Source organism: Mastigoproctus giganteus, chromosome 6, assembly GCF_048544385.1.
Source record: "Mastigoproctus giganteus isolate SK-2022 chromosome 6, ASM4854438v1, whole genome shotgun sequence".
NCBI classification, from domain to species: domain Eukaryota; kingdom Metazoa; phylum Arthropoda; class Arachnida; order Uropygi; family Thelyphonidae; genus Mastigoproctus; species Mastigoproctus giganteus.
This window is the reverse complement of record NC_143580.1, coordinates 138,906,338-138,931,524: the sequence shown is the minus strand read 5'-3', so window position 1 is coordinate 138,931,524 and position 25,187 is coordinate 138,906,338. Positions and strand designations below refer to the sequence as shown.

Below are 25,187 nucleotides of genomic sequence, written 5' to 3'. Positions count from 1 at the left end.
CCATGAATATTTGTGAACTGAATGAGAGAGCATTTGGGAGGTTTAGATCTTTTTGGAAAAACTTTGTTCTATTAGTTTGACTATTCATGATGTATTCAATAGTAAGAAAATGTGGAGAAGGGCTGTTATATGAAGTAATGAGATTTTAGGATGTGTTGTGCACACGGCAAGAATATACCCAGCTCCTTGATATATCATGGCCTCACATACACACTACTCAGACTCCATCCAGTAACTATCTGGCAGAGTAGAAGCAGCAAAATTATACACTAGCTGATCCGATGCCTACTACAGAGTTACCAATATGTTCGGTCCGGTGGACTATCTAGTAGGCCTGTAAACACCATTTTAGAGCTGTAATCTCGAAATTTAAGGAAGATTGGATCATGTTGTAATGCCCAACATAACCTGGAAAGGCTTCAATCACACTGCATGATGGAAGAGATGGGGGAAATGGCAGCACTTTGCTCTGGAGGCTAAACATGGGTTTTGCCACTTTAAGCCTCCAATAAATAAAGTGGTAGCATTGACTTGTTGATGAGTCATCTACTACCTAGTACTGCCTGGTAACAACACAGAGGAGTGGCATTCCTCGGTGTGGTGTGGCTGCCACACCTCAACCCCTGCTTACATCAGTTCACACCTGGGTGGTCACCTCCGGTATACTAGGTGCTGTATTTCAGCATCTAATATACCATCCTCCAGTACACTACGTGATGTATTTCAGCACTTAGTATACTGGATGAAGAACTGTCACAGAATGACTGGACTTTTGCCAAAATTTGGTCCACTTGACACAAGTGTCACCATCAGTTCCATCAGCATTTTAGACTCCTAGGTAGCAAAGCCCAGCTTGCCATACCTTAGAGAATGTCTGTGATGGCCTTCAGGACCAAAAAAGTCTAGGACACATATATAGCAATAGTAAAAAAATAAATTTAAATTAAATTTATTAATTTAAGAGATCTCTTCCTAAATTTAGATAAACTTCCAGCCACCACAAGATTGTAGGTGAGAGTTTATTTCAACAGGCAATGTCCTAAAGGAAAATTTTGGACATTCAGCTTTCAATTATCCCTTCTCAAATTAAATTTATGCTCTCTTGTATATATTTCATGTGACTAAGTGTAAAAATTCTCCCAGTATTCTTTTTATTCAAACCCTTAATCACCTTGAGTGGTTTACAAACACTCTAGCTTACAAAACTAAAGTTTCTCTCTCTCTCTTGATAAGAATACTCCTTTGTGTCCTTAGCAAATCTTGCTACTCTTCTCTGTACCCTTCCCAACACATTCTCACATCTTTCCTTTGACTACAGGTTTGTTATCTCCATGCAATAATCTAATGCAGCATAACAATAGCTTTATAAAATGGAATAATTGCTTCTTTATCTCTATTGGCAAGTGCCTATAATATCACTAGCAAAACTCCATTAGTTATACTAATGGCTACAGTGCATGCCAATTTAAACAAATTAACTGCCAAAAAATCCAAACTAACCTAATCTTTCACAAACAGATTCACTTAAGAAACCTGAACACCTAAAAAAAAAAAAAAACAACACAGAATAAATTAACTACTTCATAATAACTAACTACAATGGTGAGCTAAACTCCACCTGTCTTTAATACTACTTTCAAAAAACAAACTAATTGAAAAATAATTACTAATTAAAAAGCTAATTAAGAAATTATGATATTAAAAGCTAAATTTTATTAAAAATTCATATATGTAAACACACCTGTCAAACAATATAAATAAATAACCAAAAAATTTTTATCTTTTGTTCTTTAAGTGATATTTCTAGCTATGGGATGTATTAATGTCAAATTAATACAATGCAAACCCACTTCCTTTTTTGACTTCAACACAGAGGGGAACATAACTGTATATATGTCCTTAATTCTTTAAAACAGGATTCAGTTTTCTCACCTGTTAGTATTCGAAGTAGTTAACTTTTCTGCACAAAATATTGATTGTTATTAGCTAGCTTACACTTCTTTCACATCCATGCAGGGTACAGATAATGAACAATAAAGATAACAAATAAATGTTAAAAGTATTAAGTGAAAAAAAAAAACACTTTAAATAAAATATAAACAACACTGCCACATATTAGAATAAAGTTTTTATTTTATTCTTAGGTATACAACTGAATACTCAAGAAAAACATCAGGTGGCACTATGATTCAGAATTGAAGGTAAATTAAAGTCAGCTTTTTAGTGTATATTGTAAAATTCAGAAAGTTTGTAGGTGGAGGGGGAAAAAAAAATAACAACAAACCTGTGTATTTGAAAACTAACACAAACATGACAAAAATCAGAAGAAACAAACTTAACAGAAAACTGGAAGACACACCCAATTAAAGCAAACTTCAGACTAAATAAAGAGTTTACAGGTAAGAATGATTATAGATGGGGTAAGCTGACACACTATACGGGTGTCCAAAGTCGCTTATAAAATGAATATAAAAAATAATAAAGAATTTAAAGAAACTCATTTAAGTACCTGCTGTTGATTCTAGCTCCCCAATAAATCGAACTGTGCCAAATTCTTTGTCACATATAATTCGTGATCCTACTGCAATAGATAATGGCTCTGCATCCATCTTGTTTTCTATCCAGACACAATCTAGTTGATTAATTTTTAAAGTTAAAACAATGAAACAAATTTTATTTCACATTATAAAAATATTCTAAATAGGTTATATGGGGCCATTCAGTAATTTTTTTAGCCTCCATTAATTAACAACAAAAAACTTTAATAAATAATCAAAATTTTTCCAATAATGCTGAAGAAATACTAATTATAAATTACTCTCAATGAATTTAAATACACAAGTTTTCATAATTTTTCTTATGCTATACCACAATAGAATCAAACAAGCAGCAAATTACATTTCAGCAATAACTCCATGAATAAAAATGAATAAAAATCAAGGTATGTACATAAATATATCTATGTATTTATCAGAAAGCACTTTGCTGAATATAACGATCTGAATTTTTTTACAGTTCTTCCAAACAAACCATGTACAAGGTACTCTACTGGTACTTGGCACAACTTGAAAGTTGAGGAGAAAATTTCTGAGACATTTTACTCCCCCCCCCCATCCTCAAAGCATAGTTTCTAAAATAATAACACTTGTTTTATGATACTTTTGAAGAATGGGTATTGAAAATAAGAAACAACAACTAATATGAAATAATGTAACCGCAACTGAGTGAATAGTTTCATAATCTACTCGCAAAAGGTTTATAGCAAATATTCAAGCAGCAGACTTCTTTACTCATGTAAACACTAGAAGGAAGTTGGATGAACCACCAGATATGAATGGTTTAACTGTTGATCTATACTGCTCAGGTTGATGACAAACTGAATAAGTATTTTGAATCTACATTCACAATTCAGGAATTTTTTTTGCAATGAAGATGCCAGCCATTTGTCACATTCTAATAGAGAGCTAAATGATTTTATGATAACTAGGAGGAAAGTGGAAAATTGTTGAAGTTAAACATAAAAGTGGCACCTGGGGTGGATAGGATCTGACAGGAAAAGAGGTAAGCGAACTTTAAGCCATGATTATGAGAGCATATTTGGATTCGGGGGGGGGGGGGAAGGTTCCCATGGACTGCAAATGGGAAAATGCATCTGCAATTCACAAATAGAGACAAAAGAGGTGACATAAGAAATTACAGACATGTTAGCTTAACTACTGTTCCAGGGAAAATAATGGAGTCACTGATTAAAGAAGTAATGCAGGACCATGTAGATAGCATGGCAGTTATACTACATTGAGAGCATGAATTTGTTAAGGGGTGGTCTTCTCTGACCAATATGAATGGATATCCAATGACAGTAACAAAGGAACTGGATGCAAAAAATAATTCTGATATCATATACTTAGATTTCAGCAAATGTTTGATGCCGTTACACACAAAACACTGCTATACAAATTGGAGCAGTGTGGCATTAAGGACAAGTTATACAGGGGTATGGCTAACTGGGCGTATTGTTGTTTTCTAAACTTATTAATGATAGTGAAGTCATATCAGGCCTAAGGTCTAAATTCTGCAGATGACAAAGGTTGGCAGGGTGATCAATGACAAGAATGAGTTGCAATATGCTTTTGCAACAAGATTGTGACAAATTCAGAATCTTGTTGCAAAAGTGGCAATTAAATTTTAACACCGACAAATGCAAGGTACTTCATATGAGTGACAGTAATTCCAAATTAATGTACCAACTGTTGGTACCACAATAGGGATAGAGAGAATGAAAAAGATTTGGGAGGAATTTTGCAGTCAGGTATGAAGTTTTTTCTGAGTACTGCAAACAAACTGCCAAAACAGCTCTTTAGCTTTTGATATACAGGAATTTTGCAAGGAGATGATTATTAAGTTGTATAAGGCAGTGGTTAGATCACAGGTTGAGTACCCATACAGGTCTAGAAGCCTAATTTAGGATGTGGATCTGTTGGAATGGGTACACAGAAGAGCAACGTGATTAGTCAAGGAAATAAAAAGGTGTAATTACCAGGAAAGGCTTCAGTTCTGCAAACTGCAGCAACTGGAGATTAAACATCTGAGAATAGATCTGATTGAGGCATTTATGGCTTTGATGGATTCAGTAAGCTCAATGCTGAAGGTATCCTTACTCTTGCTCAGTACTTGCTACATACATGACGAGGCATAAATTCAAGTTACGGAAGGATGGCTGCAGCAGAGATGTGCAGAAGTTTTTCTTCAGCCAATGGGTAGTTGATTTTGGAACAAACTTCTATCAGGTGCTGTAGAGATTGGTGGTTGGAATAAATTCATGGAAGAACTAGAAAAACTGTTGTTGTTGTTTGATTTTTAGGAACATTAGCAACTAAGGCCATATTGCTCCGGGATATGCGGTGGTCATTCCCTGACCTTTCCGCATCCATCATATTTGGTGGTGACGGGCTCGAACCCCGGCCTAATCAAGAAGCGTGTGCTACACACTGCTGCTCCTTCCCACCTGGCTACGGAGGCGCCTACTAGAAAAACTGTTAGAGGGGATAGATAGGTGATATGGAAAGTGTTGGGGTTTTTTTTTTTTTGGTTGATGCTTGCATCATTTGCCACTGCTAATACTAAAGTATTGCCACAGAATAGATGTATGAACTTTCTCTTTTATTCAGTCCATACATAAAAATAGGATGGATATCTGGAGATTATAGTGGACAGGTAAATGAGCCTTCATCATTCTCTAATATCTCAGTCATAATAGATAGCTGCACTACTTGGAGAGGTCTAGGTCAAATTCCTGTTGATGAGTGGAGAAATTTCTAATGTCCTGATGAAATGAGAATTATTCAGTGTGCCAGCCTACCCAACATACAAACTGGCTCATGAACATCTGTATAGTGTATTTTATTTCACATTTGTAAAACGAAATACACTATACAGATATGGACAAAACGTTTCCCCACCGTTAAAATAATAATTTGAATTTTTTTTCATATAAGCCACATGACTCTCTTATCTAACAGAATGGGCAGTGTTTTTCTGAGAAGGGTTGCATTCAAATATGCATTTAAACAATTTGGTAGAATGTGTGGACCCAGCAGTTTCTCTTTTATTACATGATATTGGTTTAACTTCTTGTCACTCAAATGGAGAGGCATGGGTTTAATTCCAATCGATGACTGGAGGAATTCTAGTCCTCTTCAATCAATGCTGTAATTGGTCAATCTCAGGTGGAGGTAGTAGGATTTTTTTTCATTGTGAAGTATTTCACGTTTTTCAGCCCACACAAATTGAACTATGAATACACACTTGTACAGGCATAATACAAAATGGTACAATATGGTTTAAGTCAATAGCATTAGTAGAGACATATGATGCAAGAAAGCAAGCTTATGCAGCATCAGCCAAAAAAAAAAAAAAAAAAAAAAACCACTTCCACTTCACCCCTCCGTTCGTTCGAAATACCTGTCCAGCTGAGCCTTAAATTTATTTAGGCTATCAACTTCCACAACAAGGGATGGAAGTCTGTTCCACCAACCAACTATCCGCTGGCTAAAGGCAAATTTCCGCACATCTATCCTACATCTGTCTTTCCTCAATTTGAATTTATGCCTTCTCAGGTGATTATTCTGAGCAAGAGGCAGTATCCCATCAGCATTGAGCATGCTCAAACCATTCAAGGCTTTGTACACCTCTATCAGATCACCTCGCCGGTGCCTAATCTCCAGACACTGTAATTTGCAAAACTTAAGCCTTTCTTCGTAAGAGCAACCCTTCGTTCCATTCACTAACCTTGTTGCCCTTCTCTGTACTCGTTTCAGCAGCTCTACATCCTTCTTGAAATGAGGCCTCCAGACCTGTATACAGTACTCAAGGTGCGGCCTGACCATTGCCTTATACAAGGGAATAATCACCTCCCTATCCCTGCTAGAAATATTCCTGTATATCATTGATAAGACACCATGAGCTACTGTTGCAGCCCGTCTGCACTGCCCAGAGAACTTCATATCTGCCTGCACAATTACCCCCACGTCCTTTTCATTCTCTACCACTGTCAGTGTAGTACCACAGAGTTGATACGTTGCTCTGGGGTTGCTGTTTCCCATATATAGTACTTTACATTTGTCAATGTTAAACTTCATTTGCCACCACTCAGCCCATCTGCTCAACCTTTCCAGATCCTGTTGCAGCAGCATAGCATCAGTAGCATACTTAACAACCCTGCCAACCTTTGTATCGTCTGCAAACTTGGACATTAAGCTTGATATACCATCTTCAATATTATTTATAAATACAGAAAACAACAATGGACCCAACACTGAACCCCGAGGGACTCCACTAATAACATTAGTCCACGATGAGCAGTGTCCATTAATTAACACTCTCTGTCTTCTGCCACTCAACCATCCCTTTATCCATAGCAACAATTTGCCACCAATGCCACACTGCTCCAATTTGTGCAGGAGTCTTCCATGTGCAACAGTATCAAAAGCCTTTCTAAGATCCAAATATATAATATCAAAGTTATTCCCTGCATCCAATTCTTTTGTGACTACATCATAGTATCCAATCAAATTGGTCAGGCAAGACCTTCCCTTAACAAAACCATGCTGTGTCTGAGCTATAACTGAATTCTTATCAAGATGATCCTGCAGTGCTTCTTTAACCAGTGCTGCCATTAATTTTCCTGGAACAGAAGTAACACTCACAGGTCTATAATTACTTGTGTCAGCCTTTGTTCCTCCTTTGTGAATTGGGGTTACATTTGCACATCTCCAGTCTGTGGGTATCTCCCCTGAGTCCAAGGAAGCTCTCATAATTATGGCTAATGGATTGCTTACTTCCTTTGCTGCCTCCTTTAATATAACTGGATAGATCCCATCCACCCCAGGTGCCTTTCTTGTATTTATCTTCAACAATTTCTCCTCCACTTTACTTTCAATTATTACAAGATCATCTAGCTCACTGCCAGTGTTTACTTCATCTATGGCATTCCCCTTCCTGAATAACTCCTCACGTGTGAATGTAGATGCAAAATATTGATTTAGTTTGTTAGCTACCTGAGCAGGATCATCAACAGTTGAACCATCGATATCAAGTGGACCAATCTGATTCATCCCATTCCTTCTAGAGTTTACATAAGTAAAGAACTCCTTGCTGATTTTCTTTCCATCGCTTGCCAAAGATTTCTCGTAATCTGCCTTCGACTGTCTAACTTCCTTTGTAACTTTGTTACAGATCAACTTATATCTATCATAGGCTTCTGTGTCACATGTTAATTTATATGTATCCCATGCATTTTTCTTCTCTGCCATATGTCTCATTAGTTCATCTGACATCCATTTAGGCCTGAACCTTGAACAATATTTCTTAGTTGGTATGTAAAGCCTAGTAGCTTCCAAGATAAGTTCTTTGAATGCTTCCCATTTTAAGTTTGCTGTTGGTAACATCATCAGTTGGTCCCACTGTATAGAATTTAAATACTGTCTCAGACCATCGTAGTCGCCTTTACGAAAGCAATAACCCTTCCCTTTACCTGTGATGGTAGTTACCTCCTTGAGTAAATCCCACTTCAGCACACTGTGATCACTGCCACCTAACAGGAACAGGAACTACCTAGTGGTTCCTGTATCTGTAGATTCTTAATGCATGAAGAATCACTACTGATAATCAAATCAAGAGTATTGCTCCCTCTAGTTGCCTCCCGAACATGCTGATTTAGAAAACAATCATCCAATAAATCCACAAAAGCCTCAATTTGTGAGTGACCAACCCACAAATTCCAGTAAATATCTGGGAAATTAAAATCCCCCATTATAAGATTCTCTGATTTACTGGCCCACTCTATTTCTCTGTACAGTTTCTTATTATACTCATCAGAGTCATTAGGCCTATAGCACACTCCTACTCTCAATTTTGATCTCCCAATGCTTATGTTACACCAAACCGACTCGACACTGCACTGTCCAGCGATGTCGACTGGCTTCACTTCCTTGGATTTTATGTGTTTCTTAACTAATAGCATAACCCCTCCTCCCTTCCTATCCTGTCTATCCTTTCTGTAGACATTGTACTCCCCAAATTCCAGTTCTGTATTACTTATATCTGTGTGACACCACGTCTCTGATATCCCAACAATATCCGCCTTTGATGCTTTGAGCAATACCTCAAATTCATCAAATTTATTTACCAAACTCCTAGTTGGTATACATGCAAGTATACATGCACCTGTTCTTTTTCTTAGCTACCCTAACACAACCCATGTGTTTACTTGTACCCCAATGACTCCCAGCAGTCTCTGAAATATCCTGCATCTTATTTTCCAAGCTGCTGCTCATTCCAATAGAAGCAGTGCAAGAATCACTTTCACCTCTGTCAGTGGCTACTGTTAATCTATTAGTCCTTGTATCCCCCCCAATCTAGCAGTTTTCCCGACATTCTTGCACCCTTTCTATTTAAGTGTATCCCATCCCTGTAGAAGCAGTCTCTCCTATTAACAAGTACAGACCAGGCTGAAAAAAAATTCTACCCCTTGAGCCTTGCACAATCTTTCCAGGGCCAAATTGATCGACAGGGCTCTCATAATATACTCCCTCCTATTGTGTCTGGGCAGAATTGCAGACACTTTCAAATTCAACCCTAATTCACGGCTTTTTTTCAACAGTGACCTGTACTTGGTAAGTAATTCTGCCGGTCTCCTACTCTTAATATGATTAGTGCCAACGTGTACAACTATATCACCTTTTGTGCCCTTAAAAGATGATATCCGCTCTACAACATCATCAACCTTTGCCCCTGGCAGACATACGCTGGTCCTGTTCCACCTATCCTTTTTACAAAGCATGTTTCCCGTTTCCCTGACAATAGTCACCAACAACTACTAGTTCCTTTGGGACCAGCGCATTCTGCCTTGGGGGTTGCCACTGTGTTGCGTGATGCCCAAGTGCAAACTCTGGCGTTGGTGTGGGCAGCTGAGAGCTTGATGGGCCCCTCACTTTTAATCCTTCAAGGGCATCCACCCTGTCCTTCAAGCTCTCATATAGGCCCATAACAACGCTGAGTTGTCGCCTGATTTCCTTACACTCCTTGCATCGCGCACATACAAAGACATCCCCCATGGCAGTATCATGTCCTGTAACTGAATGCTCCACAAACGTCAAGCAAATAGTGCATTTTAAAAGGCTGTGATTCAGAGGGCAACTGCCCCCCCCTCAGTTCTCCCCTAAGCCACAGCCACAGCACTCCCATTAGCTTGAGCCCTTTGCTTTGCTGCTTGGGTCTGAGTCATGATTTCGATTTAATTTCAATAAAATTTCAATTTCAGTACAAAATTAAAACTCTAAACTTGAATCCCAACACAGTTATAACGCTATATTTATGTTTCAGTATCGAGTGTTATCTACGAAATCCGTTTATATAACTTCCGTATCAAGTTAAGTATTAATTATTTATTTTTGTTAATTATTTATGTTACATAATCTAAGTCGTTATATGTATATAGTTAAAAGTACAATTTAATTGACAATGAAGTTCAACAAGATTAATAGATTTACTGATTAACTGACAATATTATATTATGTACTATACTATACTTATGCTATCTAGTTCGAGATATTTTGTATCGCATAACAATGGCGGCAATTTACGAATGGTAAATATACGGACACTTAAGTATCGATTAACTTCCAAATCTCGCTGTCTCAATTCAGAATAAACTAAGGATCCTGACTAGCTACTTACAGAAAACAATTTGATATAACAATTGCTTAATAAATCGGATAAATATGGTTAAAAAAAAAACACCTCTCGTTCAATGGAGCTGCAACTTGTAACACGTGGATTTGATACCCTTAAAGCTAATAAAACGAAAAATAAATCAGAAAAAACTTCTCTGTTCCAGGAGAGGCAATAAGCTATGTCCGCACAGGCTACCCTCATTCTCATTCTCCAATAATTAATCTAACGTTACAAACCAACTTAAAAAGTTACTGATTCAACTAAAACCCAATAACAACCATCAAGTAGTTTGTTTTCAAAAATACCAACCAAAATGTTGATGCTGAACTCTTGAGAGAAATGTGCTTGTCTCACAATGAAGATTTTCCAACTGTCTACGTATAGTTTACACAAGTAAGTAATGCTTGCTGTAGTGCTTCATTAGTTCACAGCACAGTTTATGATACAGAACTACAGGATCACCCATAGTTTTGTGCAGAAGTCAGCAGTAAAATTTGACGGTTGCTGTTATTTACAAATACCAGTTCTGCCTTCACAGTGCATGATGAAAATGTAACCTTTCTCTGTGCAACAAATACCATATTTTATCACAAGCTTCATGGTGGGAAAATGCTTGTCAATGAATTATCAATCATGTCATCAAGAATATCCTCTCTCATTATCACCAAAACTGTCAGCAATACTGTTTAGTGTGTATACAGGGTGTCTCAAAAATATTGGTACAAACATTTAGGGGAGATAGGTAACATCTAAAAGAATGTGAATCGCATAGGAACCCATAACCGGAAACATCACCGTAAGTCGGTACACGGCGCTGTTCATCAGTTCGGGAGAAGGAAACTTTCTGGTTTACTCATTCAAGCAGTAGTCGCCGCACGAAGAGCATGCATCGATATACGAACTGTGAGCTGGCAGACATGCACCTAGTGTATGGATTAGCAGAGGGTCCACACGGTGTGCACCCCTATGCGGCACAACATCGCTTCACAATAAATGTGTGGGCAGGTATGTTCGGTGACTGCTTAGTCGGCCCATACCTGTTACCATCCCGCATGAACTCTGCTAAATATCGGATCTTTCTTGAACAAGTTCTACCAGGGTTACTTGACGATGTTCCAGCAAATGTGAGACGCAACATTTGGTTTCAACATGACGGGGCACCTGCCCATTATGGAAGGTGTGTTCGTGACCATTTGAACAGCCGTTTTGGGCGTTGATGGATTGCCCGTGGTGGACCCGTTGCCTGACTCCCACGCTCACCTGATTTATCGAGCCTTGATTTCTTTCTGTGGGGGCGCCTCAAATCTATCGTGTATGAATCGCCTGTGGAGACAGAAATGGATCTCATAGCGAGACTCGTCTGCGCTTCTGCTACTGTCAAAGAAACTCCAGATGTGTTTGACCGTGTCCGCCAATCCATGCTGCATCGGTGTCACGCATGCATCGCGTCTCATGGTGGAACCTTCTAGCATCTGTTGTAGCATCATGAAATGCATCCATCTTGTACTCCATTGTTAATATTTGTCAAATAAATGTTTGCCACTAATTACTGTCTTGTGTCATTTCTGCTTCTTGTGCCTCTGCTACTACTTTCCCGTGACATTTCCGGTTATGGGTTCCTATGCGATTCACATTCCTTTAGATGTTACCTACCTCCCCTAAATGTTTGTACCAATATTTTTGAGACACCCTGTATATGTAGCTTTGATCTATGCAGTGCATAGATCAAAGCTACATATACAGGGTGTCTCAAAACCTTGTATTGAGATTGTCCTCAATACAAGACTTCTGTGTGTGTAGGAGAAAAAACTCTATCAAGGCTAGTCCTGTGAGTAATGTGGGTTTTACTGAGTGCTGTTGAAGACAGCACTCTTCTTTATTAAAAAGAAGCAGTATTCACTTGAAAGACTGCTTCCTGGTAACTGTTCCAGCTGCAAGTGGGTGGACCAGTGGGTGCTAATCTGATATAGAATCTCCCACCCACCTAACTGAAGTGAAGAGGGGAAGGTGGCCCTTATTAGCATTAGCATTAGCATTAGCATTAGTAGAGGCATTTGATGCAAGAAAGCAAGCTTATGCAGCATCAGCCAAAAAAAAAAAAGAAAAAAAAAAAAAAAGTAACATAAATAAATAAAAATAACCACTTCCACTTCACCCCTCTGTTCGTTCGAAATACCTGTCCAGCTGAGCCTTAAACTTATTTAGACTATCAACTTCCACGACAAGGGATGGAAGTCTGTTCCACCCACCAACCACCCGCTGGCTAAAGGCAAATTTCCGCACATCTATCCTACATCTGTCTTTCCTCAATTTGAATTTATGCCCTCTCAGGTGATTTTTCTGAGCTAGAGGAAGAATCCCATCAGCATTGAGCATGCTCAAACCATTCAAGGCTTTGTACACCTCTATCAGATCACCCCGCTGGTGCCTAGTTTCCAGACACTGTAATTTGCAAAACTTAAGCCTTTCTTCGTAAGAGAACCCCTTTGTCCCATTCACCAATCTAGTTGCCCTTCTCTGTACTCGTTCCAGCAGCTCTACATCCTTCCTGAAATGAGGCCTCCAGGCCTGTATACAGTACTCTAGGTGTGGCCTGACCATTGCCTTATACAAGGGAATAATCACCTCCTTATCCCTGCTAGAAAAATTCCTATATATCATTGACAATACACCATGAGCTACTCTTGCAGCTCGTCTGCACTGCTCAGAGAACTTCATATCTGCCTGCACCACCACCCCCAGGTCCCTTTCATTCTCTACCACTGTCAGTGTAGTACCACAGAGTTGATACGTTGCTCTGGGGTTGCCGTTTCCCATATGTAGTACTTTACATTTGTCAATGTTAAACTTCATTTGCCACCTCGAAGCCCATCTGCTCAACCTTTCCAAATCCTGTTGCAGCAGCATAGTGTCAGTAGTGTCCTTGACAACCCTGCCAACCTTCGTATCGTCTGCAAACTTGGACATTAAGCCTGATATACCATCATCAATATCATTTATAAATACAGAAAACAATAAAGGCCCCAATACTGAACCCTGAGGGACTCCACTAATAACATTAGTCCACGATGAGCAGTGTCCATTGATTACCACTCTCTCTCTTCTCCCCCTCAACCACCCCTTTATCCATAGCAGCAACTTGCCTCCAATGCCACACTGCTCCAATTTGTGCAGCAGTCTTCCATGTGCAACAGTATCAAAAGCCTTTCTAAGATCCAAGTATATAATATCAAAGTTATTCCCTGCATCCAGTTCTTTTGTGACTGCATCATAGTATCCAATCAAATTGGTCAGGCAAGACTTCCCCTTAACAAAACCATGCTGTGTCCTAGCTATAACTGAAGTCTTGTCTAGATGATCCTGCAGTGCTTCTTTCACCAGTGCCTCCATTAATTTTCCGGGAACAGAAGTTAAACTCACAGGTCTATAATTACTTGTGTCAGCCTTTGATCCCCCTTTGTGAATTGGGGTCACATTTGCACATCTCCAGTCAATGGGTACCTCCCCTGAGTCCAAGGAAGCTCTCATAATTATGGCTAAGGGTTTGCTTACCTCCTTTGCTGCCTCCTTTAATATAACTGGATAGATCCCATCCACCCCAGGTGCCTTTCTTGTGTTTATCTTCAACAATTTCTCCTCCACTTTGCTCTCAGTTATTACAAGATTCTCTAGCTTACTGCTAGATTTGAATACACCTCTGGCATTCCCCTCGCTGAATAACTCCTCATGTGTGAATGTCGATGCAAAATATTCATTTAGTTTGTTAGCTACCCGAGCAGGGTCATCAACAGTTGACCCATCTATCTCAAGTGGACCAATCTGATTCATCCCCTTCCTTCTAGAGTTTACATAAGTAAAGAACTCTTTGCTGTTTTTCTTCGCATCCCTTGCCAAGGATCTCTCGTAATCTGCCTTCGCCTGCCTAACCTCCTTAGTAACTTGGTTACAGATCAACTTGTATCTATCATAGGCGTCCGTGTCACGTGTTAATTTGTATGTATCCCATGCATTTTTCTTCTCTGCCATATGCCTCATTAGTTCATCTGACAACCATTTAGGCCTAAACCTTGAACAATATTTCTTAGTTGGTATATAAAGCCTAGTAGCTTCCACGATAAGTTCTTTGAATGCTTCCCATTTTGAACTTGCTGTTGGCAATATCATCAGTTGATCCCACTGTATAGAATTTAAATATTGTCTCAGTCCATTGTAGTCGCCTTTACGAAAGCAATACCCCTTCCCTTTACCCCTAATGGTAGTTACCTCTTTGAGTAACTCCCACTTCAGCACACTGTGATCACTGCCACCAAGTGGTTCATTTATCTGCAGATTCTTAATGCATGAAGAATCACTACTGATAATCAAATCAAGAGTATTACTCCCTCTAGTTGCCTCCCGAACATGCTGATGTAGAAAACAATCATCCAATAAATCCACAAAAGCCTTGCTACTGTGTGAGTGACCAGCCCCCAAATTCCAGTCAATATCTGGGAAATTAAAATCCCCCATTATAAGACTCTCTGATTTACTGGCCCACTCTATTTCTCCGAACAGTTTCTTATTATACTCATCAGAGTCATTAGGCCTATAGCACACTCCTACTCTCAATTTTGATCTCCCAATGCTTATGTCACACCAAACTGACTCGACACTGCACTGTCCAGCGATGTCGACTGGCTTCACTTCCTTGGATTTTATGTGTTTTTTAACTAATAGCATAACCCCTCCTCCCTTCCTATCCTGTCTATCCTTTCTGTAGACATTGTACTCCCCAAATTCCAGTTCTGCATTTCTTATATCTGTGTGACACCACGTCTCTGAAATCCCCACAATATCTGCCTTTGATGTTTTGAGCAATACCTCAAATTCATCAAATTTATTTACTAAACTCCTAGCATTGGTGTACACACAAGTATACATGCACCTGTTCTTTTTCTTAGCTACCCTAACACAACCCATGTGTTTACTTGTACCCCAATGATTCCCAGCAGTCTCTGAAATATCCTGCATCTTATTTTCCAGGCTGCGGCTCATTCCAATAGAAGCAGTGCAAGAATCACTTTCACCTCTGCCAGTGGCTACTGTTAATCTATTAGTCCTTGTATCCCCCCAATCTAGCAGTTTTCCGACCCACCTAACATTGCCTCGATAGCATCAGCAAACATTCTTGCACCCTTTCTATTTAAGTGTATCCCATCCCTGTAGAAGCAGTCTCTCCTGTTAACAAGTACAGACCAGGCTGAAAAAAATTCTACCCCTTGAGCCCTGCACAATCTTTCCAGGGCCGAATTGATTGACAGGGCTCTCATCATATACTCCCTCCTATCGTGTCTGGGCAGAATTGCAGACACTTTCAATTTCAACCCTAATTCACGGCTTTTCATTATAAAATTCATTATTTTCATTATTTCATTATTTATTCATTATTATAAAATTCATTATTTCATTATTTTTTCATTATAAAAGAGGGGAGAACATGAAATGACTAAAAGTAGAAAGGGTTTAAGGATGAGTGGAAGGAAAAGTGTGTTGTAGCAATGTTTAATATTCTCTAAGATTTCGATGCACATTATGATTGACATGGATGTATTTAATTTGAACATAATCTGCCAGTATCCTTCGGCTATAGCTGATGCATTTCTGCATGCAACCTATATACAGAATTAGTATTAGTAGTCGCAAAGGATGCAAGAAAGCAAGCTTATGGAAAAAAAAAAAAAAAAAAAAACACTATCATCTGCACATACTGTCCAATAATTTGTCTAGTTCTTACCTGAATTTATTAAAACTACTAACTTCCACAACAACAGATGGAAATTTTTTCCAACAATCAACTACCTGCTGGCTGAAGGCAAACCTCTGCACATCTATCCTGGAGGCATCCTTCATCAATGCCTTAAACACCTCAATCAGATCACCCCGAAGGTGCCCAAGTCTTCAGAAGATGTAATTTGCAGAACTGAACCTTTTTTAGTAAGACCACCCTTTCATTCCCTTCACCAATCTCACTGTCTTTCTCTACACCCATTCCACCAGATCTACATCCTTCCTAAAATGAGGCCTCTACACAGTACTCAAACTGCAGCTTAACCATTGCCTTGTATAAGTGATAATCACCTCTTTATCCTTGCTAGCAAAGTTCCTGTATATCCTGTTCCTATATCTTAGTGTAGTTCCACACAGTTGGTACATTAATTTGGAATCTCTGCTACCCATACATAATACTTTGCATTTGTCAACGTTGAACTTCAACTTCCATTTCTCAGCTCATCTGTCCAATTTTTCTAGAACTTGTTGCACTAGCATACTTTGATTACTGTCATTAACCACTTTGACAACCTTTATATCATCTGCAAACTCAGACATTAAGCCTGATATACCTTCATAAATATCATTAATAAATATAAAAAACAACAACAATGGGCTCAGCATTGAACTCTGGGGTACTCCACTAATAACGACTAATATATTCTCCCACTTAACCATCCCAGTATCCATTTAGCAGTAACTTGTCCAACATGTAGGTTAGTGCCAATGCATCATTTTAACATAGCTATCTACCAAAGTAGTTAAATTAATTAATTAAATTGGCAACATTTTGGTTATATCTCATATTGTGAATGCCTTCACAACAAGTTGCCATGGAATTTTACTACCTCGAATAAATAACACTTCACCAGTGGAGAAGACTATTGTTATTTATTCTCAGCAGATACCACCACCCAGATGGCACCGTTTCAAAGCTTGCTGGCTTCTCTTCGGTGGGTGGGCAGGTACCCTGGTGTTGCAATAGTGACAACACAGTTATGAAGTATAACTTCTCAATATGAGAGATGCCTGATGGTGTGTAGTGATATAGACTATAAAGTATTTGAGGGCAAAGGCCTCATGCTACGAGGTAGAATGACTAACATGTAGGTTAGTGCAAATGCATCATTTTAACATAGCTATCTACCAAAGTAGTTAAATTACTTAATTAAACTTGTTGTGAAGGCATTCACAATATGAGATATAACCAAAACGATGCCAATTTAATTAATCAATTTAACTACTTTGGTAGATAGCTATGTTAAAATGATGTATTTGCACCTACATGTTAGTCATTCTACCTCGTAGCATGAGGCCTTTGCCCTTAAATACTTTATAGTCAGTAACTTGTCTTTAATGCACACTGCTCCAATTTACACAGCAGTCTTTTATGTGCAATAGTATCAAAAAATTTCCTGAAATCCAAGTGTATGATATCAAAATTATTTTTTGTATCCAGTTCCTTTGTTACTAAATCGTAGTATCTAGTCAGATTGGTCAGACAAGACTGCCCCTTAACAAATCGATGCTGCAACTGTAGTATAACTGCATTCCTAGTCCTGCATTACTTCTTTAACCACTGACTCTATTATTCTCCTTGGAACAGAAGTTAAACTAACAGGTCTGTAATTACTCATGTCACCTTTTGATTGCCCTTTTGTAAATTGGAAATCCATTCATACATCTTCAGTCCATGGTGACTTCCAGTGAATTCAATGATGTGCTCATAATTATTGCTAAGGGTTTGCTCACCTCCTTTGCTGCCTACCTTAATATAACTGGATAGATCCCATCCACTCCAGACACCTTTTTTATTTTAGCTTCTACAATTTCTCTTCTACTTTCTTCTTAGTTATCACAAAATCATTTAGCTCCCTCTTGGAGTTTGATAAACTTCTGGCATCCCCTTCCTTAAAGAATTCCTCATGTGTCAACGTAGATGCAAAATACCTATTCAGTTTTTGAGCAACCTGAGCAGGATCATCAACAGTTAATCACTGACATCAAGTAAACAAATGATTCACCCCTTCCTTTTCCTGTTAATATAAGCAAAGTCTTTGCTGCTTTTATCTGCATTCTTTGCCAGAGACTTCTTGTAATTTTGACTTGATTGTAGACTAGTTTATATCTACCCTATGCTTCTGTCACCTGATACTTTATATACATCCTGTACTTTTCTTCTCTGCCACAAGTCTCATCAGTTTATCCAACATCCATTTAAGTCTAGGTCTTCAACAGAATTTCTTAGTTGGTATGTAAAGTCTAGTAGCTTCTATGATTACTTCTCTAATTCTTCCCATTTAGAATTTAAGACACCCATATGAAAGCAAAAGCCTTTCCCTTTACCCTTGACATTAGTTGTCTTTAAGTAAATCTCACATTAATACACTGTGATTACCCATCCAGTGGGTTGCTTATCTGCAGATTCTTATTACATAAAGAATTGCTACTGATAATCAGATCTAGAATATTGCTTCCTCTTGCTATCACTCTAAATGTTGCTGTAGAAAACGAGGCGCCTCCGTAGCCAGGTGGGCAGGAGCAGCAGTGCATAGCACACGCTTCTGGATTAGACTGTGGTTCGAGCCCATCACCACCAAATATGGAGGATGTGGAAAGGTCAGGGAATGACCACCGCATATCCTGGAGCAATATGGCCTTAGTTGCTAATGTTCTTAAAAACCAAATAACAGCTGTAGAAAACAGTCATCCAAGAAATCCACAACTCTTGCTTGTATGCGAGTAACCAACCATAAGTTCCAGTATACATCTGGAAAGTTAAAATTCCCCATTATAAGACATTCTGATTTACTGGCCTACTCTATTTCTGTGTATAGCTGTTTGTTAATATGCTTCTTAAATAAGAACAAAAATAGCCCCCCATCCTGTCTGTCCTTTCAGTACACTACTCTGTGTTCAAACTTTGCATTCCTTATGGCTGAGTGACACTATATCTCCAATATCCCTACAATGTCTGCATTTGATGATTTGATCGTTACTTCAAATTGATCAAATTTATTTACAATTCTCCAAGCATTAGTGCACATGCACCTGTCCTTACTCTAAGTTACCCCAACACAGCCCATGTATTTACTTATTCCATCATGACACACAGCAGCAGTGCATGAAATCCCCGACACTTTTCTTTCCAGGCTACTGCATTAGTGCCAGTGTATCAACAGTACTCGCATTAGTTCAGTTTTTGACTAATAAAATTCTTTTTAATTGACCTATTGATTTAACCCCAGGGGCTCACATCCGGTGAGTATGGGCTTGGCACACCCAGGGTCCTGAGCTGGATACAATCATTCTTCTCTTCTTGGTGATTCCCTTCTACTTTCTCTCTCTCTCTCTCTCTCTCTCTCTGGGTAACTTGGAAATTTTTTTTTTTAGCTGGTGCAGCATAAGCCTCAGGCTTCCTTGCACTATATGGCTAGTAATAATAATAAATAATAATAATAATGATCTTAAATTTAAAAATTACCTATGCTTTTTTTTGTACAATTCATACTATTGTCCCTTACAAACAAAACATGACATAAAAAAAACTTTAAGAGCACTATTATCTCTAAACTAACTTAAAATTTAAAAAAATATATAAAATAATAAAAAAAAACTTTTTTTTTGTTTTTTCATTCTACTATTCAAAATAACAAAAGACTTAATGACAATATCACTAAAAAATATGCAGGGTGATTTTCTTATAAAAACATCACTGCCCTTGGAACATGTTGCCAACATCAGCTGTTATGGCAATACAGAATACTTTGGCCATCATATCGTCAGATACCACGGTACCTTAGTGGTATCTGAAACCACTGTCTTCACTAACTAGCTTACTCCATGAACCTTTAATGCATTACCTTGATTATAATGACAAATACCCTTACACCACTCCTGTTCAAATATATTCTATTTCTACAAAACAGATTCCTCCTACCCATTAGGATGGTCCAGACTGTTAAAAATTTCTCACAAAAAGTATTACTAAGGTCCACAAGTTTTCAGTTAATCTACAGGGCATTCAAGCATATAAGTCCACCATCATGTACAAGCAGAATTTCAAACACAAATACTTTTGTGACTACATCATATGTAGTCACAAAATTTTAGAGCAGTACTCTCTTTACACTGAGAACACAGAAAATAATCATCAGTTATAATCATTAAAAAAAAAAAAAAAACAAGCAATGACTTTTATGCACAAACTGGGAGCATTTCATTTCAGCATACCTGCCATATTGCCCATTTATTTCTCCAAACCAGTGCATGGCAACAAACAATCTCCAGTGCTTCAGCTACAATATACAATATATGGTAATATGTATGAAAAAAAAAAAAAAAAAAAGAGAAATAACTGGTGGAATTCTATTAGTCCCATTTTAATGAAATTTGGGAAAGCACGACAAATCATTCTGAATGAGCCAAATATAAATATCTCACAAAAATGAAATTTTATATTTGGTTCTTACATTTATTACATGCGCATGGATGGACAAAGAAATAATAATTGCCAAATTTCTATTGATTCAATTTCATTTAAATTCAAGATGGCTTGACAAATCTTTCTTACACTGGATTGCTAGATTACACTGGCCTGGAAAGAGCAAGAATGGGGTTGGAGTTGCATCTTTCCTAAATTTTAAATTCTATGAAAATCTTAAATTTTATGACAATCATGTTTCACAATTTTATAGAAAATAATTTTATGTTTCAGTCATGGTGTGTATGATTTCTGCAGTGACTATAATTTAATTTTCCAACAAATTATTGCATTGTTGTGTGTCTTCTTGCTGTAAATCTTTGGAACCTTCGGTTTGCCTAAAATCAATTAATAAACATTGCACCAAAGCTTTTCCCAAGATTTAGTAAATGTTGAACTTGGAATTTCGTTCCATGAGCATAATTGATAATGTTTAACAATTCTGTAAGACTTACATTCATATCTTCTATTTTTATCAAAATTGAACTCAAAACTTTTGCCCATGTTATCTCTTTATACATTCTAGAACCCTAAGCTGGATCAATGATATTGCATTCGGTGGTAAAAACATGGTCTTTATGTGTCCTTCTTTAAGTCCTCACAACTGGAATATGGATGAGTGCCACCCAGAAGGTAAATAGTCTTTTCAGTTAAGTTTATTTTCTTTATAAAATGTACAAATTCATGAAAAAAACCACTTTAAATAATGTAGTCCATTCATGTTGATTTCTATTGGCGGTAGTAAACTGGTAAGGATGAACACTTTATATATTTAAAACCTCTAGGATTAATTGATTTGTGGACAGCCAAAAGCAGGAATTTGCGAGTGCCAGTTACCTGCTGCAGGTAGCTACCATGATGCCTCTTTGGATTTTTTGCATCCTGATGCTGCCTTTTCCACCATCATTTTTGTAGATAATCTTATAATTTAGGCTTGTTTAATCCATATTGTAGAGTTGTTCTCCAATCAATTTGTCTCTGTTAGTAAATGACCTCAAATTTGTAAATTTTTAAACAGCAGGCTGATCAGTGGATATCCGCTCCCTACTACAAAATTTTTTTTAACATCCAAGCCATCTCTCACTTGCTATAAAACTTTTTTGAATCATTAACCTTTTGATGTAAGACAAGGCCATTCCTTTGATGCTACTTTAATGAATCCAGTGATTGGGGTTTCCTGTTTTCCTCCTTGCATAAAATATAATACATTTCCTCCTTGCATAAAATATAATAATATATAATCCAGCTATAATACATTGTCTACTATCTCTAATTTTTGTTTCTTTAAAATGGAGCAAGAACTTAATAACCCTTGTGAAACAAATTGAGTGCAAAATCCTCCAAGATTTTTTAAGATTTTCTTTCAATCTTTTACAGTTGCCTTATCTACACTTAATTCATCAGAAATTTTTAAATGCTTATCTAGCATCTACTAGATAAGCCTTTTTGTTTTAATTAAAAAAATTAATTATTACCTTTTGTTTCTTGAATAGAAAATGGTGATCTAATAATTATGACTTGTTAAACCCAATTTAAAAATACTGAATGAAAATAAACAAGAGAAACCGATAAAAGTTTTTATTGTATTTCATATGTTATAGAATTTTCAAGGTCAATAACATATGTATTTCATGTTATAGAATTTAAGAATTTTCTGGGTTCCTCACATTGCATTTGACAGGCACAATGTGAATATCTGCATTTTTTGTTAATTGTTCCAATTAACCAGAAAAATCGAAGTTCTAAGGCAGGATTAGACACCAGCAATGGGTGTCTAGTTTTGACATAACGAATGCTATATTAGCAACAGAAGGTTGAAAATACAGGCATTATATTTTATGCAGTTATCAGTGAATTTAAAAAAAAAAAAAAAAAAAAATTTTTACTAAAAATTCTTAAAACAAATATCTATGAACACCAGAAAAAAGTTACCCACCTAACTGAAAGCCTACACATACGAATATTAGGCCATCCTTTTTATGCAGCTCCTGTCTTCTGATGAGAGAGCAGTGCCATTGTGAAACAGCTATTAGAATAGCGATGCCTACCTTTTAGAGAGACAACAAGATACCTTTCAGAGATACAATGACTGTCAGAATAGTGGCATCTTTTAAAAATAACACACTTCTTTCTTGAGACATTCTGCTTATTTTTAATAGTGCAATATCAAGGCAACTTGTTAAAGATGTAGAATAAGTTCTAATATGAGAAAACTAATCTTCAAGAAAAGGCTTTTCGTCTTTTCCATTTCCTTCTGTTGGCAAATACAAAAATGTTAAAATAGTATCCTAATAACCCCATGTATAAGAGCAATTTGATAGACAACAAATAGATATAATATATGCAATTAAATTATTATGATCATATTCGTTTCAAATTTTTTGCTTTACACAGTGACATCCACTTACTTTACAAGCAGAATGTGTCATCTTTCATTAAATTGATTTTCTTTGCTGTAAAACAGACAGAGAAAATCAAATATCCTTTTGCTTCATGTTAATTATTTGGAATGAGATAATGTAATACTCAAGTAATGTAATAATTTTGGGATGTGGGTACAAAAACATCAGAAAGAGTACACCCTAACCAAAGGTATAAGATTAATAATTTTTTTTTAGACCTGGCCACACACTCAAATCATACATCTTCCTCTCAGTTAGGGTGCACACCCACTGAAGAAATTAAATGATCTTGTCTGTCATTAAAAAATGTTTGGCTCTGCCAGAGTATGTTTAAACATTCTGTTATACACCTTGATGTATACAGGTAGTTCCTGACTTTAAGAGTTAATTTGTTCCTAGTGTGCGCTCGTAAAGCAAAAACTCATAAAGCAGGAATTTTTTTATCCATACACTTAATGTTAAAAACAGGGGTTACGTTCTTAAAAAATGAAATTTGACTATAGTAATGTTAAATAAAGGTCAATAAAACAATAGTTTATACTTAAACACTGATTTATATATTCAAAGAAATTAAAACATAGCCTTTAAAATCAAGCAATTTATAATAAAAAAAATTATTTATTTTAATTTTTAACTTTCTTCACATATTTTTCTTTATTCCTTAAAATTGTTTGTTATTTGGTTTTTAGGAGCATTAGCAACTAAGGCCATATTGCTCCGGGGATATATGGTGGTCATCCCCTGACCTTTCCGCATCCTCCGTATTGGGTGGTCATGGGCTCGAACCCCGGTCTAATCAAGAAGCGTGTGCTGTGCACTGCTGCTCCTGCCCACCTGGCTACAGAGGCACCCCTTAAAATTGCACACACAGTTGAAGTGCTTAAGCAATATTTCACACAAAGTTCTTTAAGTCATTCCAGCCACATTTTTGCTTATGATCTCATAATTTGTTTCCAATGTTATTCCTCTTTGCTGTTTCTTTTATTAAAATCACTCTCCATTGTATTATTTCATTTTGGCATACTATACAGTATTAATAAGTGGGATAAATCTGAAATAAGACTAGACAGTGAAAATGAAGAGCAACACAATCATTCTTTCTACTTTTTGTAATGTCAGCGTGGTAACTGCTTTATGTTATGTGAGTCAGTGAGATGCTCTCGTCTGCCTGAACAAATAAATACATGCACAGTAGTGCTGTACTGTATAGCTATGCGTGTAGTTTGAAATGCTGTATTTATGAATGTTTAGCATTCATTTATTGTAATTAATGTCCATATTTTCAATTTTGTTGATACTTGAAAAGTGGGAACTACCTGTATTTATTATTATTAGTATTAATGCAGACAAATGAGGCAAGAAAACAAGCTTATAAAGCATCAGCAAAAAAAAAAAAAAAATAATCCCCCCATCAACTGTCCATCCCTAATATAGTTTGTCTAGTTTTCCTTAAATTTATTCAAACTACCCACTTTTGCCCTTTCTTACTACTGAATACATCATGAATATTCAAACTTATCTGTGAAAAGATCTAAACCTCCCTCATTTCTCGGTTGTTCTAATTATTTGTTATACGATTTGTTCACAGCAAGGATGCATATGTCCGCTCTGATTTTACCTGTCAGAGACTAAGTAATTTGGAATCCTCTCTTTTCAATTTTCGTTTAAAATATCTTTACCCCATTCTGTCAAATTCTTTTATTGCCTCTATCAATCCCCCAATTTCACTAATCACTTGAAACTCTTTGACTTCCTTTCTTTGACACCCGACTTTCTCCAGTCCAGCTTTCCTAACAGTGATGTAATTTTTCCTTGGTGATTTTAATGTTCACAACTCCAGCTGGCTTCCATTTTGCTTTCTCTGATTGTGTCAGCAAAATTATTCTTGTAGGGATGAAATCCTTTGTGTCACACTTCATCTTAAAATCTCATTCTTTATCTAAACCTTGGTTTTCCAATAAACGTGCTAAGGTCTCTTTCAAGATAATAATGCTGCAAACTGGAAATGGCTTGCATCGAAATCTCCAGGTTCAATTTCTGCCTACATTCTAACACATGCAATGATTCTAAAGCAGTTAATAATCTGTCCAAACTAGATTTTGAACAGGCTAAGAGTAGAAAACTTGCTTCTAGTCCAAATGGTAGTCAAGCATTCTGGTCTCTTGCCAAAACTACTAGCCGCAACTTTTGCCCATCTCTATTCTCACCTCTGTGAAAACAGGATGGTTACATTGTCACACATTGCATCACATAAAGGTAAA

General features: G+C 37.1%; 1 protein-coding gene across 2 annotated transcripts in view; it reads right to left on the bottom strand.

Moving 5' to 3' along the window:
* The window catches only part of Tbce (Tubulin-binding cofactor E), a 270,639-nt gene that overhangs the window by 237,594 nt on the left and 7,858 nt on the right, over nucleotides 1-25,187 (bottom strand). For both annotated transcript variants that reach the window (XM_090375351.1, XM_090375353.1), the window contains exons 2-3: nucleotides 22,461-22,572; nucleotides 2,510-2,632 (exon numbers count right to left, since the gene is read on the bottom strand). In XM_090375351.1, the coding sequence (XP_090231477.1) occupies nucleotides 2,510-2,609 (100 nt within the window). In that variant the 5' untranslated portion in view covers nucleotides 2,610-2,632; nucleotides 22,461-22,572. The remainder of the gene's footprint in view (nucleotides 1-2,509; nucleotides 2,633-22,460; nucleotides 22,573-25,187) is intronic.